The sequence below is a fragment of the Varanus komodoensis genome, unplaced genomic scaffold, assembly GCF_004798865.1.
Source record: "Varanus komodoensis strain SLA01 unplaced genomic scaffold, ASM479886v1 scaffold91, whole genome shotgun sequence".
NCBI classification, from domain to species: Eukaryota; Metazoa; Chordata; class Lepidosauria; order Squamata; family Varanidae; genus Varanus; species Varanus komodoensis.
This window is the reverse complement of record NW_025336610.1, coordinates 35091-55148: the sequence shown is the minus strand read 5'-3', so window position 1 is coordinate 55148 and position 20058 is coordinate 35091. Positions and strand designations below refer to the sequence as shown.

Genomic DNA, 20058 nt, shown 5'->3' with positions numbered 1-20058 from the left:
ACGAGCCGGGCTAGCGCCGCCGCCGCCGCCGCCGCCGCCCCCCCGGCCCGTTGGGAGTCGCCCGAGCCGGGCCGGTGGAGGCGGCCGGCGCCGGCGTCCCTCTCGGGGAAGCTGCGCTGGCCGCGCTTTGCGGGCGGGGCGCCGCGTCTTCGCGGGAGCCGGGGGGGCGGCGGCGGCGGCGGCGGCGGCGCTAGCCCGGCTCGTGCGGCCCCGTCCGAGAGCTCTCGGAAGACGCTGGCAAAGGCGCGGGGCCATCCCGGGCTGCTGAGCGGAAGCGTCTCCCGGGTCGGCGGCCGAAGGGTTCAGGCTGCGACGGGGCGAAGGGCTGAAATGCTGAATTAGTGGGCGAGCGGAGAAGGCGGCCCTGCGGGAAGCAGCGCGCTTCAGCCCCAGGACTGCGCTGCGCCGGCGCGGCCGGGCTGCCCTTTCCCCTCCCTGGACGAGGCTCCCGGGATGCGCTGCTGGACCGGCCCGGGGAAAAGGCTCCTTAGGGCCCCGCGCATCTCGCGGACGGGTTTGCGAGAGTGGCGAGAGCCGCATGATGCGGCGGACATTGCTGCTCCCAGAGGCCTCCCATGAAGTCTCCGCCAAGGCCATGGCAGAGACGCGGCTTTCTGCAGAAAACGGAGGCATTTTCCAATGGGGAAAAAGGCACGCAGTTTGCACAAGGGAGGTGCCAGCAGAGGATGAACGCAGAAAAACATTTTGGGGAGCATCCTATGAACGACGCTGAGTAATTGTTTATATCAGAAGGAACCAGCCGCGGGGGCAGCTGGATCACTGGCGGCCGAGCCGTTCACGGAGCGCTGAAGGCGCGTGAGGAGGTGGCAGAGAAGTGAGGCGAGTCCTTTGCATCTGGCGTCACAGCAGGAGATGCGGGACAGACGCCTGCGCCTGAACTTGCTCAGAAAGGGAGTGCAAGGAATCGAGGCAAATAATGACACACAATGGAATTCAGCCTTCCTGACAAACGGAGAATCAGTAAATCGTCAGATCCACCCCGTGTCCATCCTGGAGTTCTTAAAAAATCAAATAAGAAATTGCTGGCCTTCTTACCAAAGTATGTAACATGGCGCCACAATCAGCCTCTTTACCAGAGGATTGGTAACTGGGCAGTGAAATGCCATGTTTGAAAGGGGATCCAGTGGGATTCAGGATTTAACAGGCTGGTTAGCTTAAAGTCTGGAGCGGAGCCAGCTGAAGCCGGGGGTCAGACTACATGGCCCGGGGACCCCCTTCTGACTCGTTCTGTTTCTATGTTTCTAAGTCTGCCCTGGTAAAGTAGTTGAAAGTGTCATTAAGGATAGAATCCCTCAGCACACAGGAAAGGGCTCCTCGTGGCTTCCACAAAGGAAAGTCTCACTCAGCATAGTATTAGACTTTACGAGTGTGTCAGGAAGCACGTGGATGGCAAGATGCAGTAGACCTGGACTTCCAAAAGGCCTTTGACAAAGTCCTCACCAAAGGGACATGGTTTGTTTAGTTGCGAAGTTGTGTCCAACCCATCGCGACCCCATGGACAGCACTCCTCCAGGCCCCCCTGTCCTCCACCATCCCCCAGAGTCCACCCAAGCCCACACCCACTGCCCCAGTGACCCCATCCAGCCACCTCATCCTCTGCCGTCCCCTCCTCCTTTTGCCCTCAATTGTTCCCAGCATGAGGCTCTTCTCCAGGGAGTCCTTCCTTCTCATTAGGTGGCCAAAGTATTGGAGTTTCATCTTCAGGACCTGGCCTTCTAAAGAGCAGCCAGGGTTGATCTCTAGGACTGACCGGTTTGATCACCTTGCAGTCCAAGGGACTCGCAGGAGTCTCCTCCAGCACCACAATTCAAAGGCCTCAATCCTTTGGCGCTCAGCCTTCCTTATGGTCCAGCTTTCACAGCCATACATTGCAACTGGGAAAACCATCGCCTTGGCTATACGCACTTTTGTCGGCAGGGTGATGTCTCTGCTTTTTAGTATGCTGTCTAGATTTGCCATAGCTTTCCTCCCCAAGAGCAAGCATCTTTTAATTTCTTGGCTGCAGTCCCTGTCTGTGGTGATCTTGGAGCCCAGGAAAATAAAATCTGTCACTACCTCCATTTCTTCCCCATCTATTTGCCTGGAAGTGATAGGTCGGATGCCAAATGTAGCACTCACAGAATAAGAGGGGAGGTTCTCTTGTGGATCACTGACTAAAGAACAAAAAACAGTGAGAACAACTGACAATGCAACCGAGAGACTCCTGCAGGAACCAGTCCTTGTCAGGCTATTCATAAACGGGCTGGACTTTGCAGCAAGCAGTGTGTTTAGGATGGTTTAAACCAGAAAAGACTGGGGGGCTCTCCAAAGGATCCCTCCAAGGTGCATGCAAGCGCGGAGCCAGGCACGTGGGGCCGGAGCAGCCCAGCATCGAGACTATGCGGAGGGGCTCGGCGCTTGCACGGCTGGGCCTGGGGCGGGGGTGGACCGCACGGTTCGAACGGTGGCCGAGGGTGCGGCTGCTGCCAGAAGCAAGCTCCAGTCGGGGCAGAATTAGGAGCGGGAGAGAAAACGGAGCTGCCGAGATCTCGCCCCCCTTACACAAGTCCCCGGTGCCACCGCACTTGAAATGCCACGTTCAGATCTGGTTGTCCCACCGGAACAAGGACACTGCTGAGTTAGGAATTGGAGATGATTTGGGGTCCGGATGAGGGTAATGAGGATGAAGCAGGGCTTGAGCACCTACAACAACTGGGGCTATTTTGCTTCGAAGTCGGGAGACCTGATAAAGGGGTTTAATTCTGAACATTTTCCTCCTTCCTCCATAGCACTCAAACCCGGGGCCATCCCAGAAAGACGACTGGCGGAAAGTGCAGGGTACACAGAAAGAAGCCCCAGGTTGAGCTGAACTGTGGGTTTTGCTGCCCAGGAAGTGCTGGCGGTCACTTTAAAAGGGGACAGGCAGACTCAGGGCAGCGGGTGGAGGCTGCTGGTGGCCACAAGCCCACTGGCTCCTTAAGAGCACAAGGGAGGTCCTGCTGGATCAGGCCGAGGCCCCCCTGTCCAGCACTCCGCACACACGGCAGCAAGCCAGCTGCCCCCGGGATCCTCCGGCAGGGCAGGGGAACCTCCTCCTGCCCCAGGCCCTCGGCAACTGGGGCACTCGGGCAGGCCACCCCAGGAAGCGGGGAGCAGGGCCACTCCATTGGCAGAGGCGGCCTGAGGCCCTGCTGAAAGCGGCGCGGAAACGTGGTCCTTGGCAGCAGCCGTGCGAAGGGCAGTTGTGCACCAGAGTCCCGTATGTCTGGCATGAGCACCGTGGGACGGCGTGCGTTGTTCGGCTTCCTGCACCTCAAAAGGGATACTGGAAGAGCGGCAAAATGGACCCCGGGGGAGTCAGAGCAGCCAGCCCAAGAGAGCAGCCCAGGACAGAGATAAAGTGCAGAGAAGGCGGCTGCTTGTGGCGCGGAGAAGTTGGGTCGGAAGAGCATTTTCTGCTCAGGTGTTTGCCCATTGATGCGGCACGGCAGGAAACGCCGGGCAGGCAAGAGGAGACGAGCGGCTGCGAGAACGGGGCCCCCCAGCTGAAGGACTGCCGACTGCGTGGCTCGACTGGGCAAATTCGTAGAGGGGCTCACTGGCCGATACTGGCCCTGTCGGCCGCGTGCTGCCACCACGAGCAGGACCAGGAGCGCCCACCCTCGAAGTGTGCAGGGGAGGGGGCGACGGCCTCCTGCCCCACAGGGCTGCTGTGGGGGCAGGAGCCAGGGCAGCCAGAGGGCGCTTGCTGGGGGGCAGGAGCAGCGGTGGCACAACGCCACCCGACCCTCGGCTCCCGCCAGCAGCCCCCCAGCTCTCCGTGGCGTCCGCTTGAGCGCTTGTCCCGTTTGGAGCCTCTGCCCGGCACGCACCCCACGAGCTCATTGCTTTCGCGGCAACGGGTCAAGGGGCAAATGCCGTGGGCCGAGCAAGGCATGGCCGCAGCGCCAGAGCCATCTCCTGCAGAAACGGGAAGTCACCCACCTTTCAGAATACATTTTATTTATTTATTCATTCATTTATTCATTTATTTATCTTTACATACATTTTGTTAGCACATGGCTGCCCCAGCCCAGCCCAGCCCGGCCCATCTGGAGTGTGTGTGGAAGGCTGTGGGGAGAGGGGGCGGACGAGAGCAGCTCCGTCCGCGGCTGCAATGCTCCTGCTGCGAGCCAAAGGGGCTGGTTCAGGTCCTGGGAGGAAGGCAGGAGGAAGAAGAGGGACAGCCCTGGCCGCGGGGGAAAAGCACGCCAAATCAGCCCCCCCCCGGCTCTCCCGAGGGGGCAGCTCATCTGGAGAGCCCCTCAGTGCCCGCCCCTGCCGGCCTGCAGAGTGGCCACAGGCCTTGGGGGACCAGGAGGCGCGCCTGCGGGAGGCCGCTCTGCTGCCGTGGGAGCGCAACCGCCCCGGACCCCGGCCGGCGGGCAGGAAGCTGGGCCAGGCCCGGCTCCGGCAGGCACCTGTCCGTCCATCCAGCCTGCAGCCACGGGAAGCACTGCCTCGCTCCGCCGGCAGGCTGGCCTCCCGCGCGGCTGCAGTCCCTCATGCCATGGCGCGGGGCTCCAGTCGGCCACCCACCTGAGCAAGGCAGGCAGAGCGTCCTGCTTCAAGGGGGCCAGGCCTCTCCGCTTGCTGCACAGCCCCCATGGCACTTGCCCGGGGGGGGCACCCCCTGTCCCTTCCTGCCTGGCTTGGAGGCCTCTCCCCGGTGCCCCATCCCCGTGGCTGGACGACGGGCTGCGGATTCTGCCCGCCCTTCCCCGGGCGGAGGGCGGAGGGGTGCCTCGGCCTCCCTCCTGGACAGAGATAAAGTGCAGAGAAGATCCAGGCTGGGAAGGCGGGCCGTGTCGGGCACTGCGGGGCCCACCGAGGAGGAAGGGCCAGTTCCCGCGGCTCTGGGCCCCTCGGGGCAGGAGGCAGAGAGGGCAGGGGCCTCCGGGGCGCAGCGCAGCAGCTGCCATGGGCTCTGTGCAGGGGCCGCCCCTCGCCCCCCGTGGCCCCTGTGGAGAAGCCAGGCAGAGCAGCTCCCACACACACCCCAGGAAGCGCCAGAACTCGGCCCGTGGCTGCCTCGGCTCCTTCGCGTGCGGAGCCCGAGCGGCACCCAGAGGCGGCCCCGCCGAGGGGCCAGCTCTGCCCCGGCCCCGCTGTCCATAGTGCCGGCAGGTGGGCAGGGAGGGGGCCGTGGGGACTCGAGCGCCCCCTGCCGCCCAGCCTGCCCCCCGCGGCTACTGCAGGTATCTGTAGGCCTTGAAGCAGTGGTTGCCGGAGTCCGCCACCACCACGTGTCCGTCCGAGGTGAGCGCCAGGCCCTGCGGCCCGTACAGCGGGTCCGCCGTGGTGTTGATGTAGGACAGGAAGGAGCCCGAGCTGTCGAAAACCTGGCGGGGAGGGGGCGAGAGTCAGGGGGAGCAAAGGGGGAGCGCCATGCTTCCCGTCCCCGAGCGCGGCCCGGCCGTGCCACGTCCCGGCAAAGGTCCGGAGCAGCCGGAGGCAGGATCCCAGGCGTGCCGCTCTGGCCCGCCCTCTCAGGGAGGCTCGGGGGCAGCGACCCACGCAGCTCCTTTCCCATCAGGGACGCGGCCCATTCGGGGCTTCGGAGAATGGAAGGGCCCCTTTGGGGTGACAAGGGCGAAGGATAAGCCCGTGGGCTTTGTGGGGAGGGTCCACGGGAGAAAAGCTCCCCCCTCATGGGATCACCTGGCAGGGGCTGCCAGGCAGCCAAGGAAGGGCTCTGTGCAGCATGCGATGCACACGCATTTCACGCCGCCAGATGCGGCCACAGCCAGTGGCTCCGGCAGCTCCCGGAAAAGCGCTCCATGGGGCCTGCGCAGGGGAGGGCCGTGTCCTGCTAAGACCAGCTGCTGTGGGCAGGCCACGGAGGGGGAGCTGGGCCCGGTGCCTCCCGCCTGGCTGGAAGCTGCCGGGGGCCTCTGGCTGGCCAGTGCCGTCCCCCTCGAGGGTGCCAGCGGGGTCCATGGACCCGCCAGGCTGCTCCTTGCACCCATGTGATCGGGGACTCCTGCCTGCTGGGGAAAGAGCGGCGGCAGCTGCCCAGAAAAGGCTGCAGCAGAGCTGCCAAGGGACGTACAGCCCCACCGCCTATTTTTAGCAGCAGGAAGACTCAGCCCAGAGGTATGCAGCAACCAGGAGGGGAGCGCTGCTCCAAGCACTGGGAAGCCCGGGGGGGCAGCTTCCCTCACACATCTGGGGGCCGGCCCAGGGCTCCCTCGAAACCGGCGGCGGCCACGGCACCGCCCGAGTGTGCACAGGGGGCAGGCCACTGGCTCAGCCCCCCCCCCCACTTCCAGGAGGGCGACCCGGTGGAGCACCGGGGGCCATTCCCCGCCAGCACCGGCAGTACCTGGATCCGGCTGTTGCCCCAGTCGGCCACGATGATGTTCCCGTTGGAGTCCACAGCCACCCCCGTCGGGGCATTGAACTGCCCGTTGCCCTCACCGTGGGAGCCAAATTTAAAGAGGAACTCTCCGTCGGCGCTGTAGACCTGCGGGGGTGGGCAGATCAACGGCTGGCTGGCCGGCCCCATGCGCCTTGCCTCCCGGTGGCGGAGGGGAGGGAGGGCCTAAGCGGAGCACGCACAGACCCCCGGCCTCAGCCCCGCGGCTCCCCCTCCCCACCGGCCACCATCCTCCGCACCCCTGGTCCTCGGCGGACATCCGGTGCCGGCCGTACGTGGGAACGACCACCACGAGCTCCCCTGCTGGGGGCAGACCATTTGCACGTGGAGCGGCATGGGTGCCACGGAACCCTGGGGACCCACTCGCCGAGGCAGCCCTCCCCCCCGGGCCCCGGGCCCCGGGATGCAAGGCCAGGCCGCTGCCCGGAAGTGCCCCGGCCCTCCTGCTCACAGCAGTGCGGCGGGGCGGCAGTGGCCCCTGTGCGAGCGGAGCCGGCCGCAGGCGCCTGTGCGCTCGGCTTGCACGCAGCCCCACCTTCACCGAGTGGTTGTGGAAGTCGGTCACCACGATCTCATTCTTGCTGTTCACGGCGACGAAGTGCGGCCCTGAGGGGAGAGGCGAGGAGCGAGTGACCCGGCCCGGCCCCGCGGTCAGTGGGTCAGTCGGGGCGGGGCGGGGCAGGGCACGGTGGGGGGCGCAGAGAGGGCCCTCGGCAGCAGGAGGCCCGGCGGGCTGCGTGGATCTCCCCTGCCTGCCTGCCTGCCTGCCGGCCAGTGAGGAAGAGGCCCCCCGCCCTGCACAGCCCCAGCAGGGCAAAAGGCCCCGGGGCCTGGGGGCCTCGCACGCGGGAGCGAGCGCAGCCCTGGCCGTGTCCGTGGGCCAGCCTGGCCCGTGCTCTCGGCCGTCCACAAAGAAATGTGCTTGCAGAGCAGAGCAGAGCAGTGCCGCGCGCGGCTTCAGCACAAAGGGGAAGGAGATCCCCGTGGATCCTGCAGCGCTCCTCGCGCTCCCTCCCTCCCTCCCTCCCTCGTGGAATCGCGGAAGCGGAGAGCGGGCAGGGCCCTGAAGGCCGTTGCAGGACGCCAAGCCACATACCTGCTCTCTCTGTCTCTCATATTAGCGTGCCGTCGGGGAAAAACGACACACAATAACCGAACGCTAATGCAATAGAGCTTTCTGGCCGACGGTGCTTCCTCCCATGCTGACAGCCACATCTGTCCCTCCACACAAGGGCACCTCTACTGAATGAATTAAGCGGCCACAGAACGGGAGGGCTCTGCTGATCTCCTGGCCAGGAAGCTGCACTGGCCACGAGGAGGGAAGGGCCAGTGGCCACACAACTCAGTGGCCACCGGTCAGAGTCACTGGTGGAGGCCTGAGGGGACATCCTTTCCGGCAGCGCAAATCAGGAAGCACAGGTGGGCGCTCGAGGGCCGCCGGCCCAGGCAGAAAGAGGGGCCCGGGGGCACGCAGGTGCGAGACGGCCCCTGCCAGCACATTGCTGGCCCGGCTACCTGCAAACTGGCGCTCGGCCGTGCCGCGGCTGCCGAACTTGGTCACGATCTTCCCATTGGACTGGAAGATGAAGACGCAGCAGGCCTTGTTGTCCACCACGATGATGTGGCCGTTGCGGTCCACCGCCACGCCCTTGGGGCCCATCAGGCGGCCTGCCCCGATCTTGGTCTGCGAGGAAAGCGGTGGCGAAGAACCCGTGACCGGGGAGCTGCGGGGGCCGCCAGGCCTGCACCCCTCGCAGCACAGCAGGGAGAGCGCGCCAGGGCCCTCGCAGCCCCGGCGGCATCTCCGTTCGGGGGCAGCGAGCGAAGGCCACTCCCCGCCCAAGCCTCTGGAGAGGCGCCCGGAGGACGCACGGCCCGGCCCACAGTGGCCCCGGCCTCCTGAGCGCCCTGCCTGTCAGCGCCGCATGGCCCTTGGCACGCCCTGGCGCGGCCTGTCCTGGCTTGCCCTCCGGCCCCGGGGCACCGGCACGTCCGCCTCGAGCAGAGAAGCCGCAACTGCGGGTCCAGGCGGGGGGACGGTGTGGGCGGCTCCGGCGGGGGCCGGGTGGGGGCCGATGCCCGGGGAGGCTCTCCCGGCTCGCTCTGCTTCTGTGCCCCCCCCACCCCAGCCCCGCCGCCGGGCGAGCCTTTGTGCCCCTCGGCTGGGGGCTCCCGCCTCACCAGGGTGCTCACCTTGAACTTGCCTTCTGGAGAGAAGATGCTCACCCACCGATTGTCATAGTCCGCGATGATGATGTCCCCGTTGAGGTCCACGGTGACCCCTGTGGGCCGCTGCAGCTGTCCCGGGGAGCGGCCCCGCACCCCGAAGCGCAGGCGGAACTGGCCCTCGTTGGAGAAGACCTGCAGGCACAGGGGTGTCAGGAGGCCGCCGGCAGCCGGGGTGGCCGTGGGGGGGGGGGCAGGGGCCCTACCTGCACGCACTGGTTGTTGCTGTCGGCCACCACGATGCGCCCGCTGCCGGAGGTGGAGATCCCCTGCAGGTTGGTGAACTCCCCCTTCTCCCGGCCCCGGGTTCCTGCGGGGGGAAGGCGCCGTCAGCCAGGAGCAGCCTGGGAAGACGCGCTCCGGGGCAGGGCCCCCCCGCCACGTCCGATCCACCGGCTTAATTTTGTACCCCCACAGCCAAGGCTCTCTGGGTAGCGAACAAACGTGAAACGGACGAGGACGTCAGACACCCGCAGCTGCAACCGAATCGGCAAGCAGCAGGGCGGCAGCGCAGAGCAGAGCAGAGCAGAGCAGAGGGTCGTCCCCAGTGCCTCTTGGGGGAAGCAAGGGAGGTGCAGGCACATCTCCTTGGGGGCTCACTCCGCAAGTGGGGGCCGCCATCAAAAGGCCCCCCTGCCAGTGGCGCCCAGCCTCACTTTCCTTGGAAGGGTTCTGGGAGAAGGACCCCCAGAGATGACCCCTGGGTCCAGGCAGGTACATATGGCAGGAGCCATCCTTCAGACGGGCCGGCCCCACGCCATGCAGGGCTTCGAAGCACTTTGAGCTGGGCCTGGACTTCCGTCAGCGGGGCTGTGGCTGGCGTGACGGTCCTTCAAAGGAGGCTCCCAGAGCAGGGCCCCAGAGGGAGATCTTAGGGCCTGGTTAGGCTTGTAGGGATGGAGACACTCCCTGAGACCCTCAGGTCCTACACTGCTTAGGACCCAGACTTCAACTAGCGGCCAGTGCGGCTGGCCGAGGACTGGCATGGCGGCCCCTGCGAGCCGCCCCGGCAGCAGCCTTGCTGTCCGGCAGTCTCCGTCACGCCGACTCTCCAGGCTGTTTCCAAAGGCCGGCCCGCGCGCGGCACATGGAGCAACCCGAGGAGAGGCGGCCAGAGATGGACGACTGCGGCCGGGCCCCTCTGCCCAGGTGGGGCCGTCGCTGGCACAGCAGCACGAGCGGACGGCAGGTGCCCCACGGCACCGGGTGACACTTCCGGGTCCAGGAGCGCCCCCGACCGCGAACCGTGTCCCCAGGGGGAGTGCAGCCCCGCCAGGACAGGCCGAGCATCTCCCAGCGGGACAGCGGAGCCGCCACCCCACCAGCTGCGCCTCCCTCCGTGCCTGGACGGCATCCCGGGCGCTGGCCCTCGGCCAGTCCGCTGCCATGCTCAGGCGCCGATGTGGAGCAGCCAGTGCCTCAGCTGGTTTGAGGGAGAAGAGGCAGAGCCGAGAGGCACAGCCTCCCCAGACGCCTCGTGCTGATGCCAAATAGCACGGGGGACAAAATGCAGCCCTGGGGTACCCACGGCGTGGCTGCATGGCGCGTCCCCAGCACCACCTCCTGGAATCAGCCGGTCAAGTGGGAGAGGAACCGCCGTGACACAGGGCCTCCCCGCCCCCACCGGTCCCGGTTTTCCTTACCTGAGCCCACCCCGGTCCACGCGTGTCGCCCTCCTTTGTGGCCAGCCTGCCTGTACAGCACCTGGCACACGGGGCCTGGCCCACCACACGGAGAGGCATCCCTGGAGAGGCCCGGGCTGCCCAGCTCCCCCCCTTTGTGCCCCTCTCCCACCGGCTGCCCATGGACAGGCGCCCCCCCCCCCCCCCCGCGCACTGACCGACGCGGAAGATCAGCTCGTCCTCAATGGGGTTCTCCTTCTTCTTGCCACTGCTGTACATGCTGGAGGGGCGGCGCACGGCCTTCTGGCGGATGTGGCCGCTGCTGGGCGACTTGACGCGGCGCTTGACGTCGTCGGGGGAGGGCGGCACGTCGGAGGCCTTGACGGCCTTGACGCGGAAGGGGCTGCCGCGGATCGGCTGCCCGTACAGGCGGATGGAGAGCAGGTGGTCCCCCTCGTGGCGCGGCGTGTACAGCAGCTCGTAGGTGCCGTTCTTGTTGTCCAGCACCTCGTGCTCCACGGCCGTGCCGTCGGGCGCCGCCACCTCGGCCTGCAGGCAGGCGCCGCCGCTGCGCACCAGCTCGGCATCCTTGTCCTTGGTGGTGACGGTGAGCGAGGCGGGCTGGCCCACCACGGCGTGGCGCAGCCCCTCCCCGGTGGCCACCGTCTTGTGGGCGATGGCGCTGGTGGTGAGCAGCACGCCCAGGTTCAGGATGGACTTGCGCACCCCCTCCGTCTCCACCACGAAGTCCGCCTGCGCGTTCTCGTGGGGCTGCTCGGGGAACTCGCAGCTCGCCAGCTCGCTCAGGCGCTCGCTCATCTGCTTCTGCACCAGCAGCACCTCCGTCTCCGAGCCGTGGTCCAGCGCCTGCTCCGTGAAGCTGCAGCTGCTCAGAATGTTCTCCTGGCCCTGGCGCAGCGTGTCCAGCTGGGCCTGCAGCACCTGCGGGGGCGAGCGGCCCTGGGCGTGGGCAGGGGTGCCGGGGTGGCCTTGTCCACAGCCCCGCACAGGAGGAGCGAGGCCGCCACGGCCGGGCCGCCCCTGGCCCTCCCCCAGCCACGAAGCCCCCCACGTCGGTAGCAGCACCCTCTCGCAAGGGGGCCGTTGGATTTAGGAACGTGCCAGCCCAACAGCCTGACAGCCTTTTGAACTGGGGCGAAGCGCTCACAAATCCAGCACCAGTGCACCGGAGCGGAGCGGAGGGGAGGCTCACGGAAAGGAAAGCTTGCCACACCAAGCTCTTAGCAAGCCCTGAATCTCCACTGCCACAGAAGTCTTCTGGTGGGCACCGGCTCTGCCCAGGCCATCCTCCGTGACCGAACAGTCCAGAGGGTCACGAATGAGGCACCCGCACTTGCTCAGTGCCGCTGCCTCCTCCCCACTGTCTCCATTTCCTGCCAGCACCAGCAAACGGGCAGACACAGTTCCTATCACGCATTCTCCACAGTGAAGGGATCCCCACGTCAAGCCATAGCTTTGAATCAGAACAAGGGCAAGCCTCTGTTTGTCCATTTCTATGCCACAGAAAACGGCAGAAAGTGAAGAGGAACTAAAGAACCTCTTGATGCAGGTGAAAGAGGAGAGCGCAAAAGTTGGCTTGAAACTCAACATCAAGAAAACTAAGATCATGGCATCCGGTCCTCTCACTTCCTGGCAAACAGATGGGGAAGAAAAGGAGGTAGTGACAGATTCTATTTTCCTGGCTCCAAGATCACCACAGATGGGGACTGCAGCCAAGAAATTAAAAGACACTTGCTCCTGGGGAGGAAAGCTATGGCAAATCTAGATAACGTACTAAAAAGCAGAGACATCACCCCGCCAACAAAAGTCCATATAGTCAAAGCTATGGTTTTCCCAGTTGCAATGTATGGCTGTGAAAGCTGGACCATAAGGAAGGCTGAGCGCCGAAGGATTGAGGCCTTTGAATTGTGGTGCTGGAGGAGACTCCTGCGAGTCCCTTGAACTGCAAGGCGATCCAACCAGTCAGTCCTAGAGGAGATCAACCTTGACTGCTCTTTAGAAGGCCAGATCCTGAAGCTGAAGCTCAAATACTTTGGCCACCTAATGAGAAGGAAGGACTCCCTGGAGAAGAGCCTGATGCTGGGAACAATAGATGGCAAAAGGAGAAGGGGATGGCAGAGGATGAGGTGGCTGGATGGGGTCACTGAAACAGTCGGCGTGAGCTTAGGTGGACTCCGGGGGATGGCGGAGGACAGGAGAGCCTGGAGGAATGTTGCCCATGGGGTCGCGATGGGTCGGACGTGACTTCGCAACTAGCAGCAACAACAACAGCAACGCCACAGAAAAGAATCATTAGCACTGAAGAGGACGTGGTGAGGAAGCGCGCCAGCTTCTGCTCTTCCAAACCACAGCTCGGTTTGGGCCAGGAGAACATGCCCCTTGCCCAGAGACTCCGGAGTCCCTGTAGCGATCCCAGAAGAAGTGCCAGAGAAGGGGTGGGCAATCCTCGTGCCGGGGGGAGTGGACAGCGGGCTCCCTCGAGGCTCCATGGTGGGGCCAGTGAGATTCGCAGCAGCACTGGGAAAGGGCAAGTTCCGAGTTAGGAGTTTCCAGGTGCTGAGAATGGAAACTCCTGCAGCCAAAAGGAAGAAAAGCCCTAAATGGGTGACAGAAGAACAACTCACAACGGCCAAGGGCAGGCAAGATGGATAAGCAAAAGGTAGCAGAAAGAGAGTCAGACTCCAGAACACCATCACATAGAGACCAAAAGAACCATGGGAAGGAGGAGTGCAAAGAAATAGACGAGAACAACAGAAGAGGAGAAACAAGAGATCAAAGGGAAATCCAACCCAGATTAGAAATGCTAACAGGCAAACAAGTGAACATACTATCTCACCAGGAGAAAACAAAGGGAAGGTGGGCAGAGGCCTGTTCTCCCCTGCAGAGGAAGGAAGGACGCGCTCCAACGGAGCCAAGCTCAGGAAACCAAGGTTCAATTTGGGTGCCAGGAAGCACTTCCTGACAGTCAGGATCGCTAGGGCGTGGAGTGGGCTTCCACACGAGGTGGTTGAGGCCCCATCGGTGTGGGTGTTCAAGGATAGGCTGGACATGCATACGGTGGGCATGTCGTGAGCGGAGCCAGCTGGTGCCGGAGGTCAGACTAGATGGCCCGAGAGACCACTTCTGACTTGCTCTGTTTCTGTGTTTCTATATACAAGAGAACTTAACAGAAGAGATGAAAGGATGGCAGATGCCCTAGAGGAGGAATCTTTTGAAGAAGAGTCTGCAGTATTAGAAGGCTGCTCTGCGAGCGCTGGCAAAGGGCCGAGGACCTGGAGTGGAGGGGGTACCAACATCACTATTCCAAGCTGCAGAAAATCAATCGGTCCAAATTCTCTCAAGATTATGTCAATAAATACGGAAAACAAAACTGGCCCACGGACGGGACATGCTCCACAGACGTCCCAGTCCTCAAGAAAGCGGATGCAAAGCAGCGCACGCACCAGAGGATCGCTGCCTCCGTTTCGAACATGAGCAGAGTGATGCTCGAAGGGCTGCAACCAAGAGCACCGCCAATGTGGCGCAAGGCACGCTGCCGTTCCGGCTGGGTGCCGAAGAGGAAGAGGCAGTCGCGCAGGTATGCGCTGGCACCAGACAATTTCAGAGGAAGATTGGTCTGTGCTTTCTAGGCAACAGCAAAGCCTTCAACTGTATGGATCCTGAGAAGCTACGGCTGGTTCTGGAAGAAATGGGGTGTACTCACGGATAAGAAGCTGCCGTTTACGCACTCGTATTCATTATTTAACTTCTATCCCACCCGACAGCCAAAGCTCTCTAGGCAATTTACAACAATCAATTAACAGTCTAAATATAGAAACAAAAAATTAGGGAAACTGTTTTCCCTAATTACCAAAAATATAATTTAAATAATGCAACGCCTCGAGTGATGCAGCAGAGTTCCTGTTCTGCCTCTATTCTCGTTTTGCCGCGTCGGTGCAGCCGATGCAGCACGCAAGTCAAGAGGGGGCCTCTCATAACGAAGAGGCCGTCTCTGGAAGTGCGTCTGGCCGACCTGAGAGGCGCGACGGATGCCGGACCAGCAGGGAGCCTGTTTGCCAGGTGGGAACAGCCTCCAGAGGCAGCTTTGGTGTGCGGCCCTTGCAGGACCTAGGCTACAAGAATGACCTCTTCCCAGGTCTGCCTTTGCTTGAATCAGAGGAAGGAGTGAAAATTGGTGGAAGATGCATCAATACATCAATTTATGCGGGTGATACACCTCACAATTAGAAGACGGCAATTAGAGAAATGACTCCTGATGAAGGTGAAAGAAGGAAGGAAGTACAAAAGCAGGGCTGCACCTGAATATAATGAAAACAAAAATCAGGTCCACAGAATTACAGAACTTTACTGTTAACCGTGACGAAATCACAGTTGTTGTTGTTGTTGTTATTATTATTATTATAACATTTCTATGCCGCCCCTTGCCGAAACCTCGGGGCGGCTGACCTTCTATACTTTGGCTCAGTCAGCAAGTCAAAGACGGCTGCTGCCAGTGGGTGATCCGGTCAGAAATCAGGAAAAGCTTTCGGACTTTTAGAGCAGTACAACAATGGAACCAATTACCTGGGACGGAGGTGGGCTCTCCCACACTATTGATGGATGGTTGATTGATTGATTGATTGATTACATCTGCTTAAAGGCCACCCAGGGGCCTCATGCTCCGGAGGCACTCAAGGTGCAGCTGGACAGCCACGATGCCCGGCTGAGCGGGGCTGGATCCAGTGGCCTCGGGCCCCCTCCAGCTCCGCAATTCGACGGCTCAGTGCCTCCGCTCTCCCGGGCAGGAGCTGCTCTGCCATGCTGGGCTGGGCCTCCTCCTGGCTGGCCACCGGCTCTCCGTGCACCTCACTGAAGGGGGCACCGCCAGGCTACGGCCGGCAGCCCTCAGGGGAGCGAGCTGAGGCTGGGCTGGGCTGGGCTGGGCTGGGGGAGGTTCAGGCCCACCCCCATCCTCGCCCTTCTCCCCCTGCGGGGCTGTGCCAGGGAGTGGGGTGGCTCCGCTCTGGGGATGGGGGCAGCCCGGCCTTACCTTCTGCTTGGCGCCGCACAGGGCCTCCAGGTCCCGGACGAGCACCCCCTTCCGCTGGTGCAGGGCCTTCTCCAGCTCGGCAAACGTGCTCCCGATTTCAGCCACGGCATCGTTCTTGTGCTCCATCAGCTGCTGGCTGAACTCAGACACCAGCCCGATGGCGGAGGCCAGCTGGGGCAGCCTGGCAGGGGAGGGGGGACGCCCCTTCAGTCCAGCCTGTCCTGGCCCGGGCCCCCGGCCGGTGGCAGCCGCCCGCCCCTCCCGCCCCGCCCCGCCCTGGCCAGGACCGACCGGCTCTTGATGGCCTCCAGCTGCCGCCGCAGGGAGGCCTTGTGCTGCTCCACCACGTCGCGCAGGGGGACGGTCACGTGCTCCCGGTGCTCCCCGGCCGTGCACTCATGGCACATGGCGGTCTCGCAGGACTCGCAGTAGTACTCCATCATCTGGGTGGGGAGAGGGAGAGGGAGAGGGAGTGGGCGTGGGTCCGGGTCTGGGTCCGGCCCACTCCCCCACCGCTGGGCCGCCGGAGGGTCCGTGCTGGAGCCGCTGCGGCGCCCTGTGAAGGAGCCCCACCGCCCACAAGGGCAGCTACTTCCCCCCCATGCCAGCCAAGCGGCGCACAACACCCACCTTCCCCTCGTGGTTGGGGCAGGACAGCGGCTTGCCGGGCACGGCGCCGACTGAGTCCAGCATGGTGGCCCCGGCGTCCTCGTGGCCGGCCGCGTCAGGCTGCCGCTGCAGCACCTCCATGAGGTTGGTGATGAAGAAGTTGTTCTGCAGGGCGGCCACCCCCTTCTCGGGCAGGATGGAGGTCTGGCGGCACACGGGGCAGGACAGGGTCAGGCTCTGGGGCGGGATGTAGTTCTGCAGGCACCTGGGCGGGCGGCAGGCAGGCAGGCAGGCCGGGGTTAGGCAGCCATGGACTGCTGCGGGCCGGGGGCACTAGGCCCTGGCGCCCAGCAGCAAGGGGCCCACGGGACGCGTGGCAGGAGCCGGTCCTCTTCCGAGGCCCCCGTCAGACAGGCCACGGGGCCTTGAGAAGACTCCCCTCGACAACTGGCCATCCCTGCCCCCACAGCACCCTGTGGCCACCCGCTCCCCCCAGCTCCCACGGGCACCCCCGCCTTCCTCCCGGAGGCCATGGGCTCCAGGCGGAGTGGAGGGGAGCCCGCTGTTCCCAGCTCCCCGCCAGCCCGCCTGGCCCTGCAGAGACCCCTGTGCTGCAGACCCCAGGCCAGGCAGCCCCCTGCTGCCCTCCCCTACTGTGGGGGCTGCACAGGACACCCCCCCCCACGGCTGGGCCTGCAACCCACACAGGCCCCGCTGCGGCCCTGCCCCCCCCACCAGCGAGGCCCTGCTCCGACTGCAGAAGGGGGGGGGTCCCTGAGAGCGAAGCACCCGCGAGGCCACCCGGTGCCCAGCCCGGCTGGCCATTCCCAGTGTGGAAGGCACGGCTCCCGCGGCGTGTGCTGGAGCCGGGGCTCCCGGCCACCCTGCCTGGGGCTCCCTGGGGCCCCCCAGGGCCCAGGGCCACGGCTGCCTGGAGCACAGGAGAGCCAGCCCCTCCCCGCTGGCCAGGTCAATGGCTGAAGCAGCTACGGGGCAGCCCCACTGTGGGCCTTCCCTGCAGTGGGTGCCAAGCAGGGCAGGGGAAGCGGCCCCTCTCCCCAGACCTCAGGCCCGAGCCGCTGCCCGCATCCTCTGCTGCAGAAGCAGGGCTGGGAAAGTCCCTCGTGCACCACCTCAGGGCCCATCGATCGGCCACAGCGGGATCAGAAACAAAGGAACAAGGCGGGTCAGAAGGGGTCTCTGGGGCCATCTAGCCTGACCCCCGGCTCCGTTCATGAAATCCCCAGCAGGTGGTTGTCCAAGCTTTGCCCCACCTGATGCAGAATCTGGGACTGCCCATCTGAGCCCCCTCAAATTCCTTGCAATTGCCAGCCATCAGCCCAGCGTTGGTGCACGAAGCCCTCGATGTCCACCAGGCCCGAGAGCCACGTTGGGTCAGGCCAGACGCCCCGTGGCCACCATCCCGGCTCCACAGTGGCCAACGGGATCCCTTTAGGAGCACCGTGGCTTCTGCGCAAGGAGCCTGTAAGCAGCTCTCACGCAGACCCCCAGAGCTAAGGGAAGGAGCCCCGCTGTGCACCTTCAGGCATCCACCCCCCACGTCTTGCTCCGGGCTTTTCCGTGGTGGCCTCCAGCTCTGCAGTTTTCTCCCACGGGAAGCGTGCCTGGTACTGACACTGTGACCTTTTCAGAACTAGGCTTTCCCATTTTTCTAGGGTGTTGAAGAAGCTTTCAAAGGTTTGAAAGCACTTTTAACCCTTTTATTAATAGTTATCCCTGCAATCAGTTGCATTTACCTTCTTTCTGATGCTGCATTCTATGTGTGGGCACATCTAGTTGTTTTACTTTTTCAATTTTGTTGCAAATTTATTTCCATTAGGTTTCGTTGCAAAATGCTTGGAGGAGACGATTTTATGAAAGGTCTCAGTCAGCGAGGGCTCAGCCTTTGGTCCCAGATGGCATCTCGACTGCAGCTGGAGAATTTGCACTGCCAGTTCAAGTGCTGGAAGTCACCCGAGCGACTGCAGGCGGAGTGCTGCGGTCGGGCCGCCCCTTACCCAAAACGGGACATCGTTCAGTCGGAAAAGGTGCGGAGAAGGGCAGCCGAGCGCCTCGCGCATGGAGCAGCTGCCGCCGTGGGGGAAAAGGCAGGTCAGGAAGCAGGGTGGGGTGTCCAAACAATGCACGGTGTGAGGGACATTTTTCTCCCTCTCCCATAGCACTTGAACCCGGGCTCATCCCACGAAGCTGACGGGTTAGGGTTAGGACAGATAAGAGGAAGGACTTCTCATGGCGTTTAGTTCAAATATGGCCTTTGCTGCCCCGGAAGTGCTGACGGCCGCCAGCCGGGATGGTGGACTTGTGGGGAGAGGCCGCCTGAGGCTACGAGCCACGCCTGGCTTCAGGCTCCCTCTTCCCCGAGGTGGCTGAGGAGCTGGGCAGGCGGAGGCCTGGCACCCTCCTGCCGGGCTGCTCCCGCGCCTGGGGCCTTTGCCCGCGGAAGGTGCTGCAGCCCTGCAGGGGGCGTGGCTAGGGGCACGCCAGGCGCAGGTGCTGGCACGGGGGGGGGGCATCCTGGCGGCCACTGGGCCTCTCACCTCGTGCTTCAGGACAAAACGCTTTCCCTTGGGTCGGGAGGGTTTCCGGCAGCAAAACTGAGCGCACCGTTAATGATTAACAACAACGTCCACCTGAAGCTCCTCTCACAGAAAAGTCCATCTCCTGAACTCTCCCGTTTCGCAAACATCCCTCCAGATCCGTGTGTGCAAAAATGCAGAGCGCAGAGAGATCCCTGGGCTCCATCTGGCCCACGTGGTCAGAGCATCCGCGCACCCCACCTGAGCCCCCCCTTTGCAACAGGTGCCCCCGCCTCCTGCCCTGCACCAGCCCAGCAGACAGGCTGCCCAGCCCGGAGCGCGGCTGCTTGGCTGGTGTGCCAGCGACACGAAGCCTGCTGGCGCGGAGGCAGCCATGCCAGCGGGCGCTGCGCCCAAACACAACCACCCCGGCCATGCAGCCCCTGCGGAACTGCCACCCTCTCCTCCCCCTGCTCACCCCCTGCCTTCTCGGCACGCGACCCACAGCTGCCGGGGACCTGTGAGCAAGGGCTGCCTCTCCTGCAGGGCCCCCGGGGCTCACGAGAGCACAGCCGCCTCCGCTGCCGGCACTCCAAGCGAAGGCCGGGCCGGGCCGGGCCGGGCGGGGGGCTGCCTGCACAGAGACGCGTGGCCCGGGCAGCTTGCGCCAGAGCTGGGCCACCCTCGCTTCTCCCCGGCAGTCCGTGCCAGTGCCTCAGGCAGGCCGAGCTGGAGGTGCAGCAGGAGCGTTGCCCCCGCGACATTCAGCACCAGAGGGGCCTGAGCAGGCCCAGGAGGGGGGCCACTGGGGCCCTGCATGGCTGAAAGCAGCCTGCCAATGGGGCCTAGGAGGGCACCCCATATGCTGCAGAGGGCCGGGGGGAGTCAGCAGCACAAGTGCTGCAGATCAGCTTGGTCTCCTTCAGAATCCTCTGCAACCACGCAGCGGTCAGAGCGAGGACGAGGCCAGCAGCAGGGCTGGTACGGTCCCGGCCCGAGAGAGGCGGCAGCGCTGGTGGGGCTGATGCCAAGGCCACCACGTGCGAGCCCGAAGATCCAGAAGGGCAGAACGGAACGGGGAGGAGGACACAGTCCGGGGAAGCCCGGAGAGCGAAGGCACCCCTTCCTCCGTGCATCTCCAAAGCCGGACCGAAGGAAGCAGCTGCGTGGAAGAGCGGGTGGCTCACAGCGAAGGGTGGGGCTGCTTGGCCGCACGATCTCTGAAACAGACCCCTTGGGACGGGCCTGGAATGAGCGGACAACGTGCGGCTGCCCAGATGTTTTGCCCTAACACTTCTTTCACCCTTGCCTATATTGGCTAAGCCCTCTTCATGCAATAGACTAATACACCCTTTCCATATTTTAACATATATTTTCTTTTTAACACTTATTTTCTGCCAAATTGACCTGAGGGCCCTGTAAGCCCACATTTCTTATGCTGTGGGTCAAAACATATGGAGGGCCACAAATTTTCCACACACATACACAAAGTAAGACTGCCAATGGCCACAAGGGAACATGGACAGGATCCTGTGCAGAAAGGGGCACGGGTCCAGCCGCCCCCTCATGCACAAGCACAAGCCCAAGCACACAGGG

The 20058-nt window shown here is 63.7% G+C and overlaps 1 protein-coding gene across 2 annotated transcripts in view; it reads right to left on the bottom strand.

Moving 5' to 3' along the window:
• Positions 1-4023: 4023 nt before the first annotated feature.
• TRIM3 (tripartite motif containing 3) overlaps positions 4024-20058 on the bottom strand; it is a 17908-nt gene continuing 1873 nt past the window's right edge. Inside the window, exons 1-11 of one of the 2 annotated variants that reach the window (XM_044418629.1) lie at positions 17683-17895; positions 15947-16190; positions 15608-15759; positions 15317-15497; positions 10485-11208; positions 8851-8954; positions 8612-8779; positions 7934-8102; positions 6954-7024; positions 6365-6505; positions 4024-5381 (exon numbers count right to left, since the gene is read on the bottom strand). In XM_044418629.1, coding sequence (XP_044274564.1) covers positions 5229-5381; positions 6365-6505; positions 6954-7024; positions 7934-8102; positions 8612-8779; positions 8851-8954; positions 10485-11208; positions 15317-15497; positions 15608-15759; positions 15947-16066 — 1983 coding nt within the window. In that variant the 5' untranslated portion in view covers positions 16067-16190; positions 17683-17895 and the 3' untranslated portion in view covers positions 4024-5228. Of the gene's footprint in view, positions 5382-6364; positions 6506-6953; positions 7025-7933; positions 8103-8611; positions 8780-8850; positions 8955-10484; positions 11209-15316; positions 15498-15607; positions 15760-15946; positions 16191-17682; positions 17896-20058 lie in introns of those variants that run through there. The other variant, XM_044418628.1, reaches the window with a different exon arrangement.